The sequence below is a fragment of the Dipodomys ordii genome, unplaced genomic scaffold, assembly GCF_000151885.1.
Source record: "Dipodomys ordii isolate 6190 unplaced genomic scaffold, Dord_2.0 Scaffold9, whole genome shotgun sequence".
Taxonomy (NCBI): Eukaryota; Metazoa; Chordata; class Mammalia; order Rodentia; family Heteromyidae; genus Dipodomys; species Dipodomys ordii.
Window position 1 is genome coordinate 25,778,633 of NW_012267225.1, and position 26,063 is coordinate 25,804,695.

At 37.7% G+C, this 26,063-nt stretch overlaps 1 protein-coding gene across 1 annotated transcript in view; it reads left to right on the top strand.

Annotated features, from left to right (window-relative positions):
- Positions 1-2,343: 2,343 nt before the first annotated feature.
- Clvs1 (clavesin 1) overlaps positions 2,344-26,063 on the top strand; it is a 173,414-nt gene continuing 149,694 nt past the window's right edge. The window contains exons 1-2 of the mRNA XM_013009295.1: positions 2,344-2,515; positions 15,954-16,570. Coding sequence (XP_012864749.1) covers positions 16,116-16,570 — 455 coding nt within the window. The 5' untranslated portion in view covers positions 2,344-2,515; positions 15,954-16,115. The remainder of the gene's footprint in view (positions 2,516-15,953; positions 16,571-26,063) is intronic.

Sequence of the window (26,063 nt, forward strand, 5' to 3'; positions counted from 1 at the left end):
CTGCAAAACTTTTAAAAGGGCCAAGATCAAGAACAAATAGACTTAAAGTTACAAGGGCTATTATCAAAATACAAAAAAAGTATAGCACAAGCAGGGATGAAAAGAAAAATGAACACTTTTACATTACTTTGGAAAATGTAAGTTGTGCTACTATGGAAAGTCAGTTTGAAAAAATAGAACTACCATATGATTAGGTGGCATTGGTGAATATATCAAAATAATGTAACTCATAAATAATGTACATGTACATCCATGTTTTTAGCAGTATCATTCTCAATAACCAAATTATGGAATCAGTCCAAATAGTTATCAGTTGATGAACAGATAAAGAAAACCTCTCTCTATTTTTCTCTTTCTCACACTAGACACACACACACACACACACACACACACACACACACACACACTGGGATATTATTCAGTTATCAACAAGAATAAAACCATGTTATTTGCAAGAAAATGGGATGGGGGATAAATATTGTCATGTTAATACACTAGACTGAAAAAGACAAGTATGATATGTACTTTTAATATGGATTAAAAAATGACAAAGGAGAGTAGAAAGCAAACTACTAGAGAAAGAAAAGAAGATGAGGAGAATAAATATGATCAGAGTAGGCCATCTGCATATATGAAAGTGTCATAACAAAATCCAATTATTCTATGTAATAAACTTGTAGTAATAAAGAGTATTAGCAAATCAATAGGAGAAAATATTTTTCTTTTCTCAAATTTAGTTTCCAAATTATGTTCCTAATTAACTGTACCCCTGAAAATATCTCTTTAAATTGAAATTGTAACCAAAATTCAGCATCAACCACAGGTCATTTTGGTGTTTTATGTCTTTTAAGGTAAATGTCTGTATGAAATTTTCATAGCTTCATAAAATGGATTGTGGCACTTATTGATTCATTTATTATTTTAGTTGGTAAATATTGAATTACTATTATGCTGGATGTACACTTGTAAGTACTTGGATCAGCAATAAACAAAACAGACATTGGATAGCAAATGGAGCTGTGATTCTATTGAAGAAATAGTAAACAAATAAGTAGATATACAATACTGTGTTAGAGTTGGAGAAATTTGAGAACTTTAAAGTCTCTGTAAAATATATGATAAGAAGATCCCCTCAAAATATATGTTTTCTTTCAAAAAAAAGTAAGTGTGGAAACTTCAAATAAAAATGTTATTGGCAAAAAATTATCTATAATCTCATTATACTATGCTATGTTCCTATTAACTTGCTAGGCAGGGAATGGGAGAGCACAGTACTGGATTCTGTATTTGCTATCTTTCTTTGCTCCCCTTTTTAACTTACAAGCATTTCTCTTTGTCACTAAATAGTCTCAAATATGTTTTAATAGCACAAGTATTATATCATATATAAAATTAATGCTGTTATTACTTTAGACAAATTCTCTGATCATAAATAGAATTAATATGTATGTGTGAATATGCTCCCAGTATAAGTGGATCCCTTGGATCTAAATGTCATGCATATTTATTAAACTTTATGTAGGTTGTAAAATAGATGTAATGAAATGTTGCACATCCACATTATTTTCTCAACAATATATGAAACATTATGTGGATTTAAGTCAAAACTGAACCTCAGTGCTATTTTAATTTCTTTTTGTTCCTATTTATTTTATTCTATTAAACTACATATTTCTGAGATGGACTTTTGAAATGTGTTTACTGGACCTTCCAATTTTTCTCTTGTAAGTTCACTGACATTTGCCATGAGACTATAGAGTTTTTCTTTAGATTCATAAGATACTTTTGTGTGAAATTCATCTGTTGAACTTTTTCCAAGATATAATTTATATTTATGTTTTTCTTTCATTGACATTCAGAAGAATTCTTATGCACTCAAATCTATTGACACTTGTAATTTTTTTCTATTTTTTGTCTTTAACTTTTTCACAGCCAGAGATCAATATAATACTATATATTCTTTTCATTATTAAATAAATTTATTACTTTTTATTGAGCTAGTTCATCTATTTAATTTGTGTTGGTAAGAAGGGGTTTTAATGCTTGCTTTTCAAGTAGTTCACTTTCTCAATACCATTTGTCAGTAAAATAATGCATAATTTTTCCATAGATCTGCCATATGTTCCCACCTGTCAGATTTGCACTTAAATACACATACATACAAAGCTTGTGTTCGTCTGTATAAAAGATTCTCTTTTTAACATTTGGTACTTTTTAACGTTTGTTCCAGAGGTTACAATTGTACAGAAATTCTTGGTATTATTGAGAGAGAGGGGAACTGTGAGGAGGAATTTAGGACCCAGGGGAAAGCCAGGCTGGGTCTAGAAGGACAGAGTCTCAGACACACGCCTCCTACCAAAATCACAGCCCCGTGCAGCCCAAGCTCTCATTCACAGCTTTCTAGAGAAATCTGAGCTCGAACCTGCCAGAATAGGGGACTCTCACCCACCCAGTTCAGCCACGAGGACACCTGCAGAAACACAATCCCAAAGCAAGCCTGGGCGGCTGTGTGAAGGTATTTGTTGCCTTTTTTCTCCCTTCTGTATTTGCAGCGCCTCCCCACCTCTCCCCCTCTAGCTCTTGTGATGCCATGGCTGCGGCGTTTCAGCACTCGGATGCGTGGACAGCTCCCATCTGCAATCCCTCTGCACTCCATCCCTTCCCGCACCCCACTCTCCACCGCCTCCGCGGTCCATGCTCCTCCCGGGCGCCCCCTCAGTCTGCGTTCCCTTATCCTAACATCGGCACCCCCATCCACCATCGCCGTCATCATCTCCACCATCATCAGCGCCGTAACTACAGTCAACACAACTGTGTCTTGTCACTTAGACAAAGGTCTGCAGGATAGAAGGAGGGAGCTCAAGTTTATGGGCTTAGGAAGGAAAGTTGGGTGACCGACACCCCTGAAAACAAAGAGAATCCTGCTTGAAGGAAAGGGAAAGTAAAGGCAGGAGGGAGAGACCCCAGCCACGGAGACAGATGGGGACCTGCCAGACACCAGCAGTTAGCCAGCTGTCTTTCAGCAGATTAGGGACTGTTTAGTTCAGGAAATTAACATGGCTTGAGCTGTCGCAGGATTCCAAAAAGACGGAAATGTGAGCTCAACCTCTGTTTCTGGTTTTCCAATGGAGAATCACCGGGAAGCAGGGTGGGGGTGATTGATGACTCATATTCTCCTACAGGTCTGCTTTCCTTTCTAAGCTTTTACCGCTGAAACTCTGGAATTAAGTTTTTTTCCTGAAAGAAAGGTTTGTAAAACAGGGACCCTAAAGGTTAAGTCGATGGGACCAGAATAAAAATTAAAACTATGGCACTAATAACCAAAAAAATGAAGCTGTCATTGGGAGATTTTATGTGTTCAAATATCTCTTCCTGACTACTTAATTTTAAATTTCCCATCTTAAGCCTCTCTTGGAAGCAGAACAGATATATCCCTTTCTGAAATGGCCAAAGTAGTAATGATATTCTGAGCAGATGGCCTGGCTTTGTTTATCACTAGTCAAGGATTGGCTTGGATTTGGAAGGCGAGATTTTGGTATGCTTTCTCTGTAATCAGGGATAACACCGTTTTCCTATAATAGTAAAGGGCAATAGAGTGCAAAATTTGAAAAGGCATTTTATGTAACTGGTTTGCCACGTTCTACTTTCACAGTGTTATCATTTTCTATCTTAACTGAAGGAAAGTTGGAACATCTTTCAAATATCTGATTAATTTAGACCTTATGGTCAAAACATAAGTCATAGCACCTATTAGATTTAGCCAGGATCATTTGTTTTATTAGAGTCAACAAATATAAGAAAATAAGTGCTTAAGCCTATCATAAATAAAAATGCATTTTTGTATGCTGGCTTAATTGATTTTACTAAGCAAATATTGTTTTTATTTAGTAAAAATTTTAATAAAACATCAGCATTTTAATTAAAGTCAATTTAATTTTGATGGAAATAATGACAATTCACATGCATGTGACAAGAAAGTTTAAACCCGAGTACAAAAAAGCTTCACTTAAGAATTTCCCTTTGTCCATTTATTTCGCATCTTGTAAAAAGGGAGAGCGAAGTTTCCTCCTTCCTCATCTTTAGTTGGATTGCTAAAAATAAAGACACTCACAAATGGATATTTTCTAGAAGTTTCGTGGAAGACTCCACATCTACTGTTTCTTATGAATAAGGATTAATAACATTATGTTAAAAAGTTTACTTACTGCTACTAATTGTATAAACTTCAGCACAACTCCATTTGCCTCTAGAAATATTTAGTGAAATGTATTTTGGAAAAGAAAAAATTTGGTTATTTATCGTCAGTCCTTAGACTAGTAAGATATGCATAACAAAAAAGACCACTTAGGTCTCTGAGCCAGGAGCTTCTTTAAACTCCCTTATCTGTCTATAAAGAATGATTCAGCCCAGCCACTTAAGAAAGTGTACATATTGCCAATTCTAGCTGCTTCTCACTAGAAACTCAGACCAGATATCAGTGCCACCACGGCTGCTGTCTTCCCATGTACAATACAATCTTTTGAAGCTGGGGAATTTCAAAACAATGCTGCTTCAGGGAGATTTACAGACATGTCTCAGAAGCAATGAGGAAATGTTATGCTGAGCTTATTAATTTTTATAGAGTTCCACTATCTTGGCTGCTCCACTCATTCTTTTTTCCACCAAGGGCTATATTTTCATATATCCAATAATAGAGCTTTTGCATTTGGAAAGGTATTTCAAGGTGAACAGAAACATTTTTCAGCAGGGCCACCATACACTTTTGGAGACATGCTTACAGAAGATGTTGTATTTTAGAATCATAGTACAAAGGTGGAAGGCCCTTCATTTCCTAAAATGTGAAATCTCAAACTCTTAGAACTGGGAATGTCTGATTACTTGTCAGGCTTTCCCAAGAGAGACACCCTGTTTAATCTGAAAAGGCTATTCCTTACCTTACAGACTCTCTTGTGATAGTCATCCTCAATAAAAAGATTCTGACTGACTTAGCTCTTCTCTGCTGCTCCTGTTTCAGAGTGACTTTGACACAAGAAGTAACACTAGAGAGAGAATACAACATACGGAGCTTGACTAAATGCCATAAATGTCCTGGAAAAAAGTTCTTTCTTCCGCTGCTTTTACATGCTACTATGAATTAGCTATTGTTTTGATCATTATGCAACTTATCCAGGTTTCCCAGGGGCACAGTTGTTTGAGGAGAAGGTCCACAGTATTAATTACCACAAGTGTGCAATCCTTAATGTTGGCCCCAAGTGTTATACTCTCTAGAGGAAATTGTACTTAATTTTCAACCCATGCTTCCTTAGCTTAGATGAAGTCTGTATTGTTTTCCTTGGTTCATTATGGATGCAACAATCAACTGACCAAATACCCCTGGCCCCATAAAAAGACGTCATTTATTCTGATAATAAATTTAGTATTATTTTTCCCCATCTGCTGCCTCACACAGTCCTTTCTTACACCTTCCATGGTCAGGATGCCTTGTGTGCTCTCTTTTTATGAATCTGTTCTGTGACAGTGGATATCAGAGAAAGCACCCTGTGTGATGATAGGCTAATAACCTGTGAGCTTTCCTTTTTTCTTTCCTTTTCTTTCTTACTTTCTTTTATTTTTTTAAAACAAGCAACATTGTTCCCATGTGTGTTTGAGATGGTCTGCTCTTATGTTTTCTGGGTACGTTTAGTCAAATATTCAGTTCTTGGTTAATGTACTTGCTATCTTGTTTCTACCTCTGCTCCCTAAAATAGAATCACCTCAATTCAGGTTCTATTATTGCTCAGATGTCTTTGTAAAATTCCATACCTTTATGTGTGCCACATAGCTTGTTCAACGTTCTACATTTTTTTAGTTTTGAAAGCAGTAGGAGGGAAGTTGTGGGTCTGGAATAGCAGTTGGATGACTCAAATTACAGGCTATGTAAATAAAAGCCTTTTTGAAGTATGGTCAAAATGAAAGAAAATAAACAAAATACATTTTTCTCACTTTCCCTTTTTCTTTTATTTCCTCTTTCATCTTCCCTCCCTCCCTCCCTTTCATTCTCCCTCCCTCCTTCACTTCCTTCCTTCCCTTCCTTCCTTCCTTCCTCCCTCCCTCCCTCCCTTCCTTCCTTCCTTCCTTCCTTCCTTCCTTCCTTCATTCCTTCCTTCCTTTCTTCTTTCCTTCCTTCCTTCCTTCCTTCCTGGTTGCTATATAGAGCATACAAGCATGTGTGAGAGTAATGACTTAGGTGATGTCATAGGTTAGGTGCCACAGCCTCAGGGAATGTACAGACTGGAGTTGTTTTTATTGCTCTATTGGCAGTCCATAGACAGTGTGAGCTCAGCTTTAGGGGTAAGTTATCTACCTTTGAAAACCTTCTGGATCACTTCTAATCCTCCAGACCAGTGTTTCTCAAGCATCAATGTGCACATGCCTGCCTCAGATTCTGTCACTTATTCAATGTCTCTGGTTGGGTCTAGATTTCTACATTCCAATCCCCTAGTGCTGCTGATCCATGGAGTTCGTAAGTGGCACATATGATTCTGCATATTTATGGGAAATTGTGTGATAATTTGATACAGGTAGAAAATATGTAATGATCAAATTAGGCTAATTAGTACTTCTTTGTGTTGAGATCTTTTGAACTCTTCTCTAGTTATTTTGAGATACATAATAAATTGTTATTTATTATGTACAACCACCTTGAGAAGACTAGAACTTACTTTTTCTGTCTAACAATATTTGGGGTTCTGTTCTCTCTTCCTCCTGCCATGCTTACTCTCTACTCTTATAGAAAGCATTTTTAGCTTCCATGGGAGAGAAAGCATGATCTTTGTCTTCTTGTGCCTGGCTTGTTGATATAATTCATGGCTCTTCAAGGAAAAATTCCTTCTTGTTTAATATTTCACCTTTATATATGATTAGAAAATATTGGTAACCACTCTAAAACAAAGCAGAAAACAATCCATCCTCAAAGGCAATCCCAGCTCACAATCTTATGTCTATGTGAGGAGAAAGTTATAAAATTGATTCGTTTTTCCTACTTCACCCATAAGTACCTTGCTTCTGGTCACTGTAATAAGATAGGAGCTGTTGTCTCCCATTCACATCCTAAAGAGAAGTCCTAAGTTATATAATCTATTCCTAGAGAAAATCCTCTTTCTTTTGAAAGTATTCTTTTTTCCTGATCATCTCCTATGGATATTCCTAAAAAAGCACAAATGATCTGTTTTAAATGCTGGAGTGTCAACTGCCAATGGCTTTTTATGGAGATCATTTAATAGCATAGAAAAATATTCTAGAGGGCTGGGAAGGTGGCTCACAGGTAGCGCACTTGCCTTGCATGCATGAGGCCCTGGGTTCGACTCCTCAGCACCACAAAAGCAGGAAAAAAAAGCCGGAAGTGGTGCTGTGGCTCAAGTAGTAGAACGCTAGCCTTGAACTGAAGAGCTGAGGGACAGCACTCAGGCCCAGAGTTCAGGCCCCACGACGGGACCCCCCCCCAAAAAAGAAAAGAAAAATATTATAGTATAATTCTCTATGTCTTCATATTTTCCCTATAAATTATCTTTCTTTAGCATATATTCATGTAGAAGATAAATGCTACTTCAAGTTAAAACTTTTCTTTTCTTTTCTTTTGTCAGTTGTGGGGCCTGAACTCTGGGCTTGGGTGCTGTCCCTCAGCTCTCCAGCTGGAGACTAGAGCTCTACCACTTGAGCCTCAGCCCCACTTCCAGCTTTTTTTGCTTATGTGGTGCTGAGGAATCGAACTGAGGGCCTCATGCATGCAAGGCAAGCACTCTACCACTGAGCCACCTTCCCAGCCCCTAAGCTAAAACTTTTCTACCTAACACAGTAAGAAAGCAGAAAAATTCCATGCTTTCCCTACAAATTAGTTTTCCCCTTAACCCTTTACATTATTTTTCCTAAAGCAAATGAAAAGAATAAAAGACTTACAGATGATTCTAGAACTCAAAACACAACCTTTTTCCAAACAAATCCATTGTGTCTGAAACCAAATCTATTTTAAATCTGATCTCAAATCTATTTTGGGTAAGATGTTCTGTCTCTACTCTGATGGAACTCATTCCAATTTACTTTTAACCTTTCTTAAGAGCAGAAGCAAATGGAAGCAGATGACCTGTGAGCTTTGTTGCTATTTTAAAGGGAGTCAAGGGAGTCTGCACAATGAATATTTATGGGGTAAGAGTGAGCCCTGGGCTAAGACTGAGCTAAAGGTGATGGAATGTTGACTGTGAGCCAGGGGCTAAATTCTCATCACGTTATACTTTAGATAATTAAAGGTCTCTTTATCCTTCCAGACTTAAATCTGTGCGTTTGGTCCAGATACTTCATATCTACAAGTTGGCTAACTTTTGATCAAAAGATAGAAAGTCAATATTATAGAGAACCACTTTGTTACTCACTGGGCCACTATTCAAGTAGAAGTCCTACTAGCCATAAGGTTCCGTTTGAAAATTCATCAATTGGAAATACTCCTTTCTGGCCACCACCTTTCTGGTCAGCACTGTATATAATATTATAATATATAATATATTGTATAATATGTATTACTCTATATAATATAATAATTATATATAATATGCATATAATTAACAACCTTTGAGTGTAGGGTCCACTGGCTGTGAAGGAATGCTATCATTATTGCACTTAAAAAAAGATTTTTATTCATTATCATTTTCAACTTTGATCTACACAATGTAGTAGCATCTATTTTTATTTCATTTTGTGTAAAAATTCCTTTTGACATTCCTGGTGCAAACTGCATTAAAAAATTTGAAGTCCTGTGTTAGAAAAGTGAAAAGCTAGAAGTAGAAGGGCTAGTTCAAAATACACTTGAAATTTGAAAATACAACTGTCACACTTGGTGATGGAAGAAGTAATTGATTAGACTTTCATGTGCAGCATTTTATTACTGAGATTTATTTGTATAATTTCTCATTTTATAATAATATTAATTTAGATTTCTGTGTTCTTAAATTATTCTTTATATTATCCAGAATAGTGAGAAGCCATATGACTATGATATATTGGTTATAAGTTATTGATGCCCCTATACTTCAAATAATATTTAGGCATTATAGATTTTATCTTGTGTGACAACAATATTCCCCTTTCTCTTCAAATATGGATGTTTTCCTGTTAGGGCCCTGTGTGATGTTAGAGAGGGCTCTTCCTTGGAAAGGCAGGGTGTCTAGGCATAAAAAGAAAAGCTTTGCTCTCCCACTTAGGCTTTCTATGAGTCTCAGAGCTGTCCTCATTTAGCAAGCAATAACATAACTGGTATGGGAATTAGATCATATAACATAACATATACTCCACAAATATTTGGTTTCTAATTCTAAATTAGCTCATTATCTGGCTTTAAGCCATTTGCTTAGCTGTTATATGCCTCAATGTATTTATCTTTATCCAGAGACAACACAATTATAATATTAACAAGAACATCATGGTTACTGTTAAATGGAGATTTTCATTTCACAAGCACTTTTATCTATTTTATTTCACATGATTTTACCTTAACATTTCCCAGTGAAATTATCATTCCTAGACCTGTTGAAGAATAATTGTAATAAAGAAAAAAATAATTGTTGTAAAATCCCTTGAAATGAAAAAATTGATTGATATAAAATCCCTTGAAATACATGTTTTTAGATAAGTCATTCCTGCCAGGAGCTAGTGGTTCACACTTGTAATCCTAGCTGCTCAGGAGGCTGAGATCTGAGAATCATGGTTCAAAACCAGCCAGAGTAGAAAACTCTCTGTGATTCTTACCCCCAATTAACCAACAAAAGTCCAGGAATACAAATGAAAGTCAAGCGATAGAATGCCAGACTTGAATGGAAAGGCCCAATAAGAATTTATGTTGAAAACGAACTTTACAACTTTGGTGGGGGGGGGAGGAGAATTAGGTGAGGGGTGGGAGGGGAGGAGGATTGGGTGGGGGGTAGAGAGGGAGAATGGGAAGGGATGGGAAGGGGAAACAAAGGAGGAGGCTACAATGCTTGATAAGAACTGTACTCATTATCTTGCCCATGTAATTGTAACCCCTCTGTACAGCATTTTCACAATTAAAAAAAAAAGAATGTGAGTTCAAGTCCCAGTACAGCACACACAAAAGGCATTCCTGCTGCTTTTCTGATTTTTTCCCCTAATATTGAGCATGTGTTTCTGAAGATGATGACAAAATAAATGAGACTAACAAATAACAAAATAACTAAAATATACTTCTGTTGGATTACTATTCTTTCTGAAAGGAATTTTAAACTCAGACTTTTTGAATCATGGAACTATTGTTTGTAGGGGTACTTCTTAGAAGTGAATTCTGAGAAAGAATATATACAGTTTTTTCCTTCATGAATTTCTGAGATAAAGTAAGAATCTAGAATGTATGGATGTCATGATTTTAATATTCTGACATGGATACTCATTTCTTCCCTCCCCTGCATTCAATAAAATGTCACAGCCTAACATTCTAGTTCAGTAGCAATTGCATGGGTTAGAAGTGCAGTTAGACCCTATCTTTACCTCCACTGAGAATGTTTTTGAGTTTCTTTAATTGAATGTTTTTAAACACAGAACCATTTGGGACTCCACTAGGGAGAGATGGTTTCTTACGTGGCCTTTCTTATCAGCACATTTCACTACTGGTGCCATGTTTGACAGTTTGTAGGACTTGGAAGAATCAGTTCTTCAGATATAATGATACAATCTTTGATCACGTCTATTTTGCCAATGAAAAATATGTAAAGGAAAACAAAAAATAGTGATGTTTGGCAAAGGCAGATCTTATACAACTCCAGTTATCTGCCAGTGAAAAATTAAATGAGCTGGGCACCATGGGTCACAACTACAGTTGTGACAGCTCTTAGCTACTCAGCAAGCTAAGAGCTGAAGATCATTTCAAAGCCAGCCCAAGCAGGAGTATTCAGGAGATTCTTATCTCCAATTAACCACAAAAAGCTGGAAGTGGAGCTGTGGCTCAAGTGGTAGAGTTGTAGTCTTGACTGCAAAACTCAGGGAGGTGATCAGGCTCTGAGTTCAGGACCAGAAAAAAAGAAAAAGAACATAAAAAGTAGAATGAGATGGTAACTGGATATCTGTAACAGATAGCATTGGGCTACCTAGAGAATCTGCTCAGATAGTGGACTATTTAGGACAACAGAAGTAATAAATCTGGAAGAGGCTTAAAGAAATTATACGAAGGTTTTCAGAGGATGATGACTTGCTGAAGTCACACAGATCTTAAGTAGCAAATGGTCAGATCTTTGCATTTAGATGAGGCAGGACAACAAATGAGTTTAGATCATAGCTCAAAGAAAGACTTGGTCATGATCCAGTTTCTGCCTATTAGTAGCTTTGTCATTAGGCAAAACCGTTTAGGCTCTTTGTGCCTCTGTGAAATTCATTTCATTTAGTTGTTCTTAGAATTAAATACTGTAATATGACCTAACAAGAGAGTATACAAGTGTCTAGGACATAGTACATACAGCTATAATCAATACTAATTGATAGTTAATAGTTCTATCAGACAGAAAACCACTCTCATTTCTTCATATGGTATCTACTCCAATGATCCATTCTAATTCAGAAAAGTTGGGTGGGAACAAAAGAGAATAGGTAATTGAAAAATAGCACATCCTGAAAACATTCTTCATATAGCTTTTCTAGTGCCATACTATAATCAGTTGAAGTTGTAATTTAAATAGTCTATTCAGACTTCTGGTATGGAAGATTTGCCTTTAATGGAAAAATACCTATCTCATCTTAAGCATAAAATTCAGTAACCATGACTTGGGTATTTTTTTCCAAGAAGCTTCTACTGTATGCCGAGCACAGAATAAAGATGTAGATTGGAGCAAATATATTTCCGACATTATAGATTGGATGCATAGCTATGTGTGAAAGCAGGCCATGAAAAATGCAACCTCAACTCTCCCCTTGGACCCATAGTAATTTATCTTGGAAACATTGTTGAGTTCCCTGAACTGTATGGTAAGTAACTTGCTCCAAGCAGCTTTAAATCTTCTACTATGCCTGTGTTCTTAGCATTATGCTCCATGGCTTGGAACTGTGAGCATTACCCAGCAGGCTACAAGGAGACAAATATCTGAAATACAATATGTAATATATAAAATTCCCCAGTGGGGGAAGTTAGGGGGAGGGAATTAAAAGTGAGCTATAATGTTATTTAAGGAAAAATAGTCCTAGAGGTTCTCAAAATGAGGGATAATTACCTACTCATGCAAACAATATTTGACTACTCACTTTACTCACTTCTGCTATGTATAATGATGGAGGACCTGCTCCATGGTATGCATTGCTCTAGCACTGAGGGTATGGCAACAAATGCAATGAACTTGCACTATCTGTGGAACAGACCTTCTTTATGCCACATGTACAGGGACACACAGATAGATGACAGCTAGTTCTTCTCCACCGCTATGGCAAAAAAGAAGAGAGACAAGGAAAAATGACAATGAAACTTGATGAAATGGGGGGTGTGGTGATATAGTGATCTCTGAAGACCAGGTGCTCAGTGTTTCCTGATGAAAGCCTTCCAGATTGAATCCTGAAGAGCAAAGGGGAGTTAATCAGGGGTCATTTAGGTAGACAAGGCAGACTTCACCAAGGGACACAAAGGACAGAAGAGACAAGTAGTGGGTCAGTGGGATTGCATGACCAAATGAAGGGTCTTGTGAGCCATATTTCAGAGTTTTATAGTTTATACTGGAAGCTAATGATAGATTTTCAAATCTTGAGAAACATGCACAGGAGCCAGTGGCTTGTAACTGTAAATTCTATCTACTCAAGAGTCTGTAATAGGGAGTAATATGTGATAGCCACTCTCAACTATTGAAACGCAGAATGTGCTTGTATGCATCTCCCATTGTGTCTAAGCAGGGAGAATAAGTAGAAAGACCATAGTCTAGGCCAGTCTGGGCATAGACACAAGACCCTATCACAAAAATAGTGAAAGCAAGAAGGATTGAAGGTATGTCTTACTTACTTTTGCAAGTATAAAGCCTTGAGTCCAAACCCCAATAGCACCAAAACAAAAGACCAAAAGAGAGGAAGAAAGAGGAAGGAAGGGAAGAAAGAGAGAAAGAGAGAGACAGACAGACAGAGACAGAGAGAGACAGGGAGACAGAGAGACAGAGAGACAGAGAGACAGAGACAGAGAGATAGAAGGGGGAGAGAGAAAAAGAGGAGAAATAGGAAGAGACAGAGAGATGCCTATTTCAAATGTAATACAGAGAGTAAATTGGAATTCAAAAAATGAATTGGCAGCAGGGTCCCTGGTAGCAATCCAATCACAGGATTAATCAGATGAGTAGTGATGCGGTTTCAACAAATATATCATGAGACTGGAAAGAATTGGGCAGCTTTGAGAACTGTTAAGGAAGTGATTGCCTGGTAGTGGGTGGTGAAGGAGAGGGTGGAATAATAGTTAGCTTTTGAGTTTCTAGCGTGGTAATTGCATGGAAAATGATGTCATTCAGTAAGAGAGGTGGAGGAGTGAATTCTGGATGAGGAACTACAATTAGCTCACTTTGAACATATTGATTTGTAGTGTCTGTGGAACATCTAAGTGGAGGTGAACAGCGGGTGAGTGAATGTGGACCCTGGAAATCAGGAGGGAGCTGTGGACTGAAGTTATTTGAATGTAGATGGCCAGTTCATGGGGAAGCAGCATCATTGTAGTGATCAGAGCAGAATGAGAAGAGGCAAAACAGGAAGGGACAAAAAGGAGAAAAATCAAGATGTATGGAGTCAGAGAAAAGAATGAAAGAAGTAGTCAGTGTCAAATACTGACAGATTACCCTGACTGGGTAATGAAATTTATCTATTATTGGATGCAACCACAGTAGGATGAACATGTCTCTGGATGGCCCCAGTTTATGCTTGCTGTTTCAGCATTATTCTTGCTAGCACCCCTCAGTGCATATATTCTGATAATAAATTATGGCATTGCCATTGGTTTGTCAGAGAAATTTTATCTGCTCACAATGATAGAATACAAGGAATATGGGATGAATCAAAGGAGGGAGACATCAGATGAACACAGTATTTTGAAAGAGTGTGGTAAAGCTACTGGAGAAGAATGTTTACACTCCAAATGGGTATCGAATTAGATAGATGATGATGTTTCCTTCAATCCTGGGAATTCCTCACACGACTATTTTCCTTTAGTATTATGCGTCCTCAAAAGCAAAGAAAAGTAAGATTGCTCTTTGTCTTGTTTCACACATTATAGAACTAGAAGCAATTTTCTTTTTCATTTTGGAACTTAGGATCTGAACACTGTTCCTGAGTTTTTGTGCTCAAGGCTAGTACCTACCATTGGAGCCACAGCTCCACTTACAGCTTTTTGCTAATTGGAGCTAAGAGTTCTCACAGACTTTCCTGAACAGGCTGGCTTCAAACCACAGTCCTCAGATCTCAGCCTCTTGAGTAGTTAGGATTATATGTGTGAGCCACCAGTGCCTGGATAATTCAAATATTTTATTAAAAACTTTCCCTTTCCATTTCACTGGAAATGAGCATCAGTTCCTTGAAGTATCCTTCATTTCCCTCATACCATAAAGCAGAAACTAATCAGAGGAGTCATTTTGTATTTTAAATTATTGTATATGATAAAGCATCACTAATAATGATTAAATGAGGAGAAATATTCTGTCCTTTCTTGCAGATTTTTTTTGTCAGTCATGGGGTTTGAACTTTGGGCCTGGGCACTGTCCCTCAGCTCTTCAGCTCAAGGCAAGTGCTCTACCACTTGAACCACAGCTCCACTTCTGGTTTTCTGATGGCTTATTGCAGATAAGAGTCTCATGGACTTTTCCTGCCTCGGCCAGCTTTGAAACACAATCCTCAGATCTTAGCCTACTGAGTAACTAGGATTACAAGCATGAGCCACAGGCACCTGGCTTCCTGCAGATTTTTGAACTAGGAAAGCAAGGGGAAAATAGATGCTTCCAAGTTTGTTTATACATAGTGTATCTTGATTTTTGGAACTTGCAAAATAGACGAAACATGTCCATAAGACTGTACGATTTGCATTTAAATGAGAAAGATGCAAATAATTTGGTTGTTTCTTTGTATATCATTTAGGTGGAAAAATAATAAGGGATCAATCTTCAAAGATTAAAATATTTTGTTATTATCATTCATAAAGCACTACGCCAGGACACTAGAACAGTTATATGAAATGGAATGATTTTGAGTCCATATAGATCTTAGATTAGATAGTCAATCAAGAGTCTCTCTCCTTGCAGACGGATGGTCAATGCATATAACAAGGCCTTTGGTAAACATCTACATGTGAACCCTCTTTTTCATTATTTATTGAATATTATTATTGCAGGTCAAGCTTTCCAGCCTGGAGCCTGTCTACACTCCCACCCCACTGTTAGAAGACTCTGAGTAATTTGGCACTTGTGAGGTTAGGTTAGGGTGAAGTTTTACCATCCCTTTTTACTGTTAAGATGCATATAGCTGCTTAAAAAATGTGGGGGAGGAGATATGTCTGTGAAAGGCACTTCTGCTTGAGAAACAAGGCTAATGGGAAACAATAAATTATACAGCAGCCATAATTTCTTGCCATATCTAGGCCTGTGAATAGCCCCATAAAGAACGCTGTTACAGGGAAAGCTCTTTCTCTCCTTTTACTTTTTCTTAGGTAATTAATAAAAGAGTACATTATTGTTAATCTTGCCACACACCCATTCTGTTAACTAGTCACTGAAACTAGAATAGGTCCCATAGTCCAGATATTTGCATATTAAACATTCAGGTTGTCGGTAATAAGGCCAAATACTCCATTTAAAGGATCATTCACAATTTGTTCCTTGGATACCTACTAAGCAGAGTCACAATCTATGGTATTGCTTTGCTATCTATACTTCCTCTTTATCTTCTCTGTTTTGTTTCTCTTGTGTACATTTGTTTTTCAGTAAGCAATGGCCACAGTTTTGCTTCTGATTTGGATGCCATCACCATCTAGGGCCTGAATTCCAGAAGCTTTCCAGGAACAGAAAGAAGACCCCTGTTTTGATGGTAGTCTGCTAGCAGGAAAGTTGTTGAATGGGCCACAATTTCAGCACACCATCACGTGAATGGGACCAGTCTCTCTTCCTCCAAAACAGCAGAAATTAACCACTCAGAAAGGAGATTTGGCCAAGATGACCCATTTGCAGGCAGGACTAAGTCCAGAGACTATAGAGAAAGCACGCCTGGAACTGAATGAAAACCCAGATGTTTTACATCAAGACATTCAGCAAGTTAGGGACATGATCATCACCAGGCCTGACATTGGATTTTTACGTACAGATGATGCCTTCATCCTAAGATTTCTCCGAGCCAGGAAGTTTCACCAAGCAGATGCCTTTAGACTCCTGGCTCAGTACTTCCAGTACCGCCAGCTAAACCTGGACATGTTCAAAAACTTCAAAGCAGATGATCCGGGCATTAAGAGAGCTCTGATTGATGGCTTCCCTGGAGTGCTGGAAAACCGTGATCACTATGGCAGGAAGATTCTTCTGCTCTTTGCTGCCAATTGGGATCAGAGTAGGTAAATGTAGATAGTGTCTTTACTACTTGTTTTTCTTTTTGATGGCATAGTCACTGCATTTTTGGAGTTTTATGGTTTTAGAGGTAATGGGTTTTTGTTGTTAACACTATATTACACGTGCTCACAATGGAGGTTTTAAGGCTACTGGTGTGCTGTCATTAAAAGGCAAATCCAGATTCCCAGGAGTGTTTAGAACAACAGAACCATAACATTAGGGTTACAAGAAACCTTAGAAGCTTGTATTCTATTAATCGAAGTGGGTCATTTATTTTAATAAAGTTGGAAGCTGGTCTTCTGGAACAGCCATATATTCTGTCTTTAATGTTCTCATCATTAAGAATATAATAATAAAATAGATTTGGTAGATGATCTTAAATCAAGTGTTTCCATACACAAAGTTATTTCTTGGATATTTTCCGTGACTTAATAACCTCTTCTGAGTGCCACATGACTCTATTCAAATACCAGCTGGACATTTTCCTCTGAAAGGCCTTTAAAGAATACCAAACTCTATATTCCCAGACTCTTACACTTTATCTATCCAGTCCTTCAAGGTAGAACCTGAAGTCTTCCTTGACTGCTCTTTTGTTTAATTTTCATATCCAATTAATTTCTAAGGACATCCTCTGTCTTTTCAAAGCATCTCAAATATCTTCTACCCCACCCCTTGCCTTTTCTCTTTCTTTCTCTCTCTTCTTTCTTTCTCTCTCTTCTTTCTTTCTTCCTTCCTTCCTTCCTGCCTTCCTTTCTTTCTTTCTTTCTTTCTTTCTTTCTTTCTTTCTTTCTTTCTTTCTTTCTTTCTTTCTTTCTTTCTTGTCTGTCTGTCTTTTCTTCTTTCTTTCTGTCAGTTATATTACCTCAGTAGTCTGCTAAATGTCTCTTCTGAGCCTAGCAGCTTCCTTATGACCAGAGAGACCCTTGCAAAATTCAGTTGTATCATTTATCTGACTGAAGTTCTTGGATGACCTATAAGGCCTTCAAAGTAAGGTCTTTCCTTTATCATCTACTTTCTAAATCTCCTGCCCTGATCATCCTCTGCCCATTTATTCCCTGGTTCACATGGTTGCAAGTCTTGACTTGAATATTATGTCTTTTAAATGTCTCCAACCATTTGAATTCATTCCACCAGCTACTTAAAGGCTCTTCTTTCAGAATGTCTAAACCTAATAGGTTCTAATAGGCTCCTGAACCTTATTCCAACTCCAAACATTCGAGACCCACTATGCTTCCTGATTTCTATACATCTTTGCAGTCTTTAACTATCCCACTTAACCTGTTTTAGTCAGATGCTCTGTTCATATTTCTATTAAAACAATTACAATAGAAGTATAAGAATCATTGTTATTGTAGATAACACTTTTGAATATTTATTCTGCTAAGCATTTATATATGTTTCATTTAATCCACCCTCAAACTTGGCATGACAAGAGTTCTTACAATTGCTTCTATTTTGTATCTGATGACATAAGGCTTTGGGAGGCTAAGGAACTCATTTAGTGTTACGTAGGTAGTGAAATATGGACTGGAGTCGTCTGAGAGGACTTAAGAGTCTCGAGAGCTAGATGTCTTAACCTAGCTTTGCTGTGCATGTTTCTGAGGACAGAGGAATATCTCTTGCATGCTTATCTCTGTGAAATATCCACTGAATGTTGATTGAGAAAAATAAATGAATCCATTTCTGAAATATCACCTGTGGCTTGAGCTTTCACCACAATATCTTTTGCTGGTCCTGGGGCTTAAACTCTGGGCCTAGGCACTGTCCTTGAGCCTCTTTGTGCTCAAGGCTAGCACTCTACCACTTGAACCACAGTGCTACTCCCAACTTTTTCTGATTAGGTTACTGGAGATAAAGAGTTTCATGGACTTTACTGCCTGTGCTGGCTTCAAACCACAATCCTCAGATCTCAGCCTCTGGAGTAAGTAGGATTTAAAGCATGAGCCACTAGCCTGGCTTTTTAAAAAATTGTTATTGTAGAGGTGATATAAGAGGGGTTACAGTCACGTAAGTCAGATAATTAACACAATTCTTTTTGAACCATGTCTCCCCTTCGTTTGCTCTCTCCCAGTTTTTCCTTCCAATCCTCAACCACAAGATGTACAGTTCATTTTCCACATAGTATTCAGTGAGTACCACTGTTGTATTTGTTTACCCTTTGTTCTATGTTTTCTCTGACCCCACTGCCCCAAGACAAACAAAAGGAAAAGAGAATAAAAACAGCAACTAAAAAACTCTCTTGTTTCCTTTTCTTGGAGTTTAATGTGTTTATTGAGTTTTTTATGCCATGAGAACACAGATTTAACTTAAAATATATTTTAAGTCATATTTCTAATACTATTAAAGGTAGTTTTAAGAGTAACTCTTCATTACTCAATCTTCTTTCTTTAAAGAAAAACAGTAAACAATTATGTAGAATGTCTTCACAATTACTGGTTATTTTCTGATTGATAAATTGGGGCAGAGCAATCCAATCCTGGAAAGGTACTGGAAAGTTATAATATTATTAGTTTTGAGTTCTTCCAAGAGTTTGCATCTGGACCACTACTATTACTAGTACGGTGGAACAATATATCATATTTGTTAAATATCATAATATTGATGAACCTCATTATATTGATAAGAAAGATTTCTGAGCTTCCATTTGCATTATTCAATCAACATTTACTAAATATAGACTCTGTGTCAGGGCTTGCACTAAAGCACTTAGGATTATAATGAGAACATGAGGTGTCCATCAGTAAAATAGTTTGTATCTTGTCATCCAGCAAAGGAATATATAAACAACCAGCTCCATTTCACATAAGATAGGTCCTTCTGAGACAGAGGAACAATCAGTGTTAGGACATCAGTATTAGATTAGAGGGAACAGTTGTCCTCCTGAGAATGGCACATTAACATTTTGGATTTTGAAACCGGAAGGTTTTAATGATTTTTGAGCATAATTATGCTGACATCATTTTGTGCTAAGATGTTAGTGCTCTAATAAGATGTTAGTGTTCTAGAATTTCCATCTGCTAAGCAAGAGATGCTGGAACACCGGGGAGTGGTGATATCAACATAAAACAGTAAAATACTTTATTTTGTATTAGATTTGGTGTGTGTGTGTGTGTGTGTGTGTGTGTGTGTACCTCACAAAATGCATCTTGGAGAAGTTTGAAGTTATAGCTCTCCAAGGTAATAATCCAAATGTTTATGATTATGATTATCTTGCACAAGTTTCTTGCTTTCTCTAGTCCTCATTTTTCTCATGTGTAAAATAAGAAGCTTCCAGGTCTAATGGCTCGTGAATGACAAGTTCAGTCAGCCTCATCCAATGGATGGGAAGGGATTCTAACAATCACTTTATAGACACCTAATTCACTAGACTTTTTGAAGTATTTTTTTCTCTCTATCTCCTTCTCTCTCTTCCCTACCTTTCTCTCTCTCCCCTTCCCTCTATTCTAATTTTTTCATACTATACAGTCTTTGCTCCAAACTATTTTGCTTGTAACAATGAGGTGGTAATAAGAAAGCTAGCCATTTGACAGTCAAAGGTCACAGATTAAAACAGACTTCAATTTGTATCTGGATATAGTTGTGTCCTGTCCTGCTTATGTGATGTTAGACAAGAAACCCCTGTGAGGCTCAATTTCCTTGCCTGGAAGATGGAAATGATAATGGCTATCTCTGTGGATGGGAGCTGATTGTTTGCTGCTGATGGTTTGGAGCACAGTAAACCCTCATTACACATTGGCTTCTTGTATTTTTACTACTATACTACAAAATCGATAGGACACAGATGGAAAATGAGCTAGAATTGAAGACATGAGTATAATATTTAAAATTTTAAAGAGGGTCTTGAGTGCTACTTGCTTATCCATTGGTCCTAAACACTGGCTTGCTTTCTTCTCAAACATGATTCCTGTTACTTCATACCCCATGACCTAGCCCCACTGGGGCCTGAAAGACCTGAAAGAATTGGAACAGCTCTGAAAAGTGATTCTACCATCTGTTTTGGGTTTTTTTGACGGGGGTAATGAGGGGCAGGTTCCGTTGACTGGATAGTGGTCTGAATATCTTGTATAGAGGTTTACGGAGACTAAAATGGTGGCTAATATTTCATTAAAGTGCTGTAAATCTCATTCATCTAAATAAGAAACAGGAGCAAAAGTACAGACCAGTAACTACATGACTGTGAGCAAAGCTTTCTACTTAGATTCAATGATACAACAGAGCCCCAGGCAGAAACTGCACTTCTCAAACAGAAATGAGCTTCAGGAGAAAGCCATCTTCACTTTTATGCTTTCTGAAGCTGCTGGGCTCAACCACAAGGAGTTAGATAATATGAACACCAATATATTTATTCCCAAAATGAATGTGGTCTTCCCAGAGTAGGCAGGCTTTACAGTCTAGCTCACTAGATGGGTATGAAATGGGTACCTAAGGGGATACTATTGCTCAATGAGCCTTTTGATCTTTCTCACCCCAACTCTTATCAGTGTTAGCAAGAATTCACAATTTTCCCCTTAAGATCTAATAAAAAAATAAGTCTATTACTTTCTCCTTTCTGAGTTTCAGACTCAGACCTGGTCATATGGCCTCATTGGCTATGAATGCCCTGGTATTGCAAAGGGAGATATTAGTACAGAGTTTCTGAATTTGACTCAGTCAAAAGAAACTGAAGCTGGAGGCTGGTGGCTCACATCTGTAATCCTTGCTGTTCAGGAGGCTGAGCTCTGAGGATCACTGTTTGAAACCATCCTGAGCAATAAAGTCCCCATAAGACTCTTAGCTCCAAATAACCACTCGAAACCCAGAAATGACACTGTGGCTCAATTGATAGATTTCTAGCCTTAACAAAAAGAAGCTCAGGGATAGCACCCAGGCCTTGAGTTTAAGTCCCACAACTGACAAAAAAAAGTTAAACTTCGTCAAATTATTTTATTTTTAATTTTTAGTGTCTCAACTTCTTATGTAAAATTCGATAAAATATCAAGTCTTTTGGGTTGTTGCAAACTTTAACCCTAATTGCTCTAAAGCAATTTACTTGGTAGTGTCTAAGAGGCAGAAGAGAGTAGTGAATATGTGTACAAACTCTAAAGCCAGATGGCCAGCCTTAAATTCCAGTTGCTTCCTAACCCACCAGGTGCTTGAGCATGCTGCTTAAATGCTAACACTTTCAGTTTCTTCTCTATAAAATGAGAGCAACAAAGATCAGAGTTATCTGGGCATCAGGAGCTCACACTTCTAATCCAAGCTACCCAGTAAGCTGAGATCTGAGGATCAAGGTTCAAAGCTAGCCTGAACAGGAAAGTCTGTAAGATTCTTATCTCCAAGCAATCACCAAAAAAGTCAGAAGTAGAGCTGTGGCTCAAGTGGTAGAGCATTAGCTTTTAGCATAACAACTCTGGGAGAATGCCCATGCCCTTAGTTCAAGCCACATGACAGCCATATACACACACAAAAAAGATGAGAGTTAGCACTAGTTTATGTGCAATAAACAGTAGATGTTTCTTAAGAAAAAAATTAATCAACACAGGTAAATCTCTAGGAATCTAGATTAAAAATGATCCTTTCAATGGATATAAACATTTGATGCTATTATCAACATTTTTCTATCTGGAAAATTACTTTTAAAAATGTAGCTGTGAATGAGCTGTGGCTGAGAAATTCCCAGAAACTACCTCATTTTATGTTTCTACCTAATGTTTAGTATACAAGAACAGTATTTGGGCTCTCAAATAATAAAAGCCCCACAAACACTACAATAGTATTCATTAGTATTCATGTAGACAAGCGGACCCTTCACCAGTACTTTAATGGGGGGGAGCATAATGAAAGATCCATTACACATCATATTGTGTAAAATTATACAGAACCTTCTTTTGTCAGTATGTTGTTTGTTTTTCACATCTGAAAGCTCAGAAAGCAGTAAGCAGGTTGAAAACTAGTTTTAAAAAGTTAGTTCTTATTTATTTATTTATTTTATTGTGAAAATAACGTACAGAGGGATTATAATTGCATGGGCAAAGTAATGAGTGCATTTCTTATCAAGCATTGTTGTCTTCTCTTTTGTTTCCCTTTCCCATCCCTTCCCATCTTCCCCCCCCCACCCCCATGCCAAAGTTGTAAAGTTCATTTTCAACATAACATCTTGTACATTTCATTGCTGCAATGGGTCCACCTGTATCCCTATTTAAATGATTTGTTTTTTTCCCTTCCCCTCCACAAATTATACCAACATCAAATACAGTGAAAACAGGGGTTAGTAGTATACTAATGAAATATTCTAGAAGCTCACAACTAACAGAAAAATACCTAGCGAGCAAAATATCAAAATTTTAATTTAAAAAATTGAGAAAAATTTGAGACTTCACTATTCCTCTCCCCCAGGTTCCAGTTTGGTTCATTGTGGTGCCACTTAGACCAATCAAATTTCTCCAGAGTACTGTCCAAACCAATCCGATTCTCAGCAGTGCTGTTTAGATCAATTGGATTTCTTGGGGGTGGGGGAGAGGGGGTGACTCCAAGTTGGGTCTTGTCAATTATGGGAAAAGTCATAGTACTACACCCATACATATACATACAGCATTTTGACATAGTACCTTACAGTTCTTAAGCATTTCCAAATCCATCTCCTTAATGTACAAGGCAATTTGGGGTACTCAATGTAACTAAGTCAAATATGACAAAAAGAAATTTGGGAAAGGATGATGCCTGTTCAAAGAGCAATGTGACGCACCAGTGGAAAAATGGAGAAATCAGGGTTTCTGATTCCAAGTTCATTGCAAAGACAACTGTAGCTAATTGCTCAGCTTCTGCATGGTTAGAGGTTTCAAAATATCCACAAGTTTCTGCAAGGCTGTGAGTATATTCTTAGTGGGTGGAGAAGGTGGAGACACATGGTAAGGACTGAGGACTGTGTGGAGTGAATCTCAAACAGAGCACCTCTGGTACATGAATGGAGCTACTCAATTCTTAATGAGTATGTTTAAGATTCCTGTTCCTATGTGTATGCAACCAAAGAGGCCTTCCTATTTCCAAAGTCCTTTAAGAGTGCTGGAGTCCACTTTGAGGGTCTCTGGACTGTTTAGAAATATCCCACTATCAATGTCCTGTTGGTCAGCTCTCTATCACTGTGACAAAAATACCTGAAATAAGCACCTTAGAAGGAGGAATGACTTATTTGGACTCATGGTTTCATAAATTTCATCTCTAACCAGTTTTTCCAGTGGCTTGTAGGTCTATAGTGAGACAAAATATCTGCATGAAAGGCATGGTGTGGGAGGCAAGAAGTTCACTCATAGCAGCTGAGAAATAAAGGGACCAGGGACAAAATGTACCCAGCAAGTGCACACTCTCAGTGACCTACTTCATCCAATGAGGCTCCATCTCTACAAGTATCTATCACCTCCTGATAGTTCATTCACTTAGGAACAAGTACTTGTAACCATTCATGAGATCAGCATCCTCATGATCTAATCATCCCTCAGTGGCCCCACCTCAGAACACATTATTGACCCAGTCTTCATCATTTAAATTCCAAATCATAACAAACATCAGTAAGTAGCCTGTTTGGTGCTTTTGCCCAAATATTTCACATCTAGTCATTCTTTGGTATCTGTAGGTATTGAGTCCCAGGATTCCTTGTGGAGGCTAAAAATGCTCATAGAAAATAACGCTCAGGAGATTGTGAGCTGAGGATAATTCAAAGCGAACCTGGGCAGGAAAGTCAGTGCAGCTTTTATCTCTAATTAACTAGCACAAAGCTAGAAGTAGAGGTGTGGCTCAAGTGGTAGAATGTCAGCCTGTAGCTGTGGCTGACATTCTAAGCAATAGTACCTAGGCCCTGAGTTTAAGCCCTAATTCAGGTACCAAAACAAACAAAAAATAGTATCCCTTTTGAAATTTAAAATCATTTTAAGATAGTTTATAATAATTAGCTCAGTGCAACTATTATGTCAATAATTGTTTTTACTTTATTATTTAAATAACCATGATGAGGGAAAAACATCAATGTATGTTCAATACTGATGCAAATTTATTTTGAAAAATTTCTGTCTCTGGTAGGTTGGATCTGCAGATGAAGAAGCTACTTATACAGAGGGTGGCTGTACATTATTTGTAAGGCCTAGCATAGTCTTGCAAGTACTGATGTTATGCTACACTGGGATAGGTTCTCCAAATAGAAACTCAACCTAGAAATGTACTGTGCCACTAAGTCCTATCTATGATCTCATTCCTACCTGAACTTAGAGTTTCAAAAGTCTCCAATTTATCCAAATCTGAATTTTTGATGTGCTGCTAACTGACAAAGAAGCCCCAAATTCCAAATTCAATGTTGTTGTTGTTGTTTTAATTCCCTCAACTCTCTGTCTCTTGGCCAAGAAATAAACAGTGACTCATTGTGAACCATGAAGCTATTCAAGGTGTACTCCAATAGAGGGGATGACTGCATTACAAGCTGGCTCACCAGAAGCTGAAATGATTCAGGATCTATCCAGTCTCCACTGTAAGTGGGAGGAAAAAAATGGGGAGGGACTCATTTGTTCATTTAAAGCAAATAGGAAAGCTAATGGAGTGCTGACCATTAGATAAGACTTTGTTATTATTTAGTGGGATGAATTGAAGTCTCCTTCATTCTCCATGCATCCTGTAATAAACTGCACATGAAGTGGTTACAGTAGTCTGGCCTTGTATAGTTCCTGAGGGTCTCAAGTCAGTGCTGTTGTGCTGAGCTCAGTGAAAGAATAGCATCTCCTAATGTCTCCCTGACCCAATAGGATTTAAGGATGAAAAGATGAAAGCAATTGGATATTGATAAGTGAGGGCACTGTCATATGTCCTTTATATAGTAGACAGTCACTTGGAGTTTGTACTTAGGGACAGGTGTTTTTCCCTCATATTTTGCAGTAATTTGTTTGATGGATTTTCTGGAGGCCATAGCAACTTCAAAATCACCTATCGTTGCTGACCTATGGCACCATCTCCAGGACTGATAAAGCCAAAATCCCCACTAGTCTGGAGTGCAGTATGGCTTGAAGCAAGGTTTTTCTTCTGATTAAAACCCCAAGGCAGAAGAGCGGGATGCAACACTTCAAATAATAAATAAGCTGGCAGATTGAGGCTGTTCTTCAGCCTGTGCAGGAGCATTAGAAGTGGCAGGGCTGGAGAGGGTTCTGCGCCTCTTTCAGTGTGATTGTAACAATGAAATTTACAAGACACCAGGTTGAAAACGAACTTTACAACTTGTGGGGGAGAGAGGGAGGGAGGAATTAAGGAAGTGGGAGGGAAGGGATGGTAGGGGAAAAATAAAGGAGGAGCTAACATTGCTCGATAGGAAATGTACTCATTGCCTTACTCATGTACTGTAACTTTACCTCTCTGTACACTATTTTTACCCTAAAATTTTTAGTTTAAAGAAAGAACTTGTGGGGCCGGGGGAACTCAAGACATTGTGCAGACCAAGGGAAGGAGCAAGGGTGGGCTAAGGCAGCCATAATATTCTATATACAT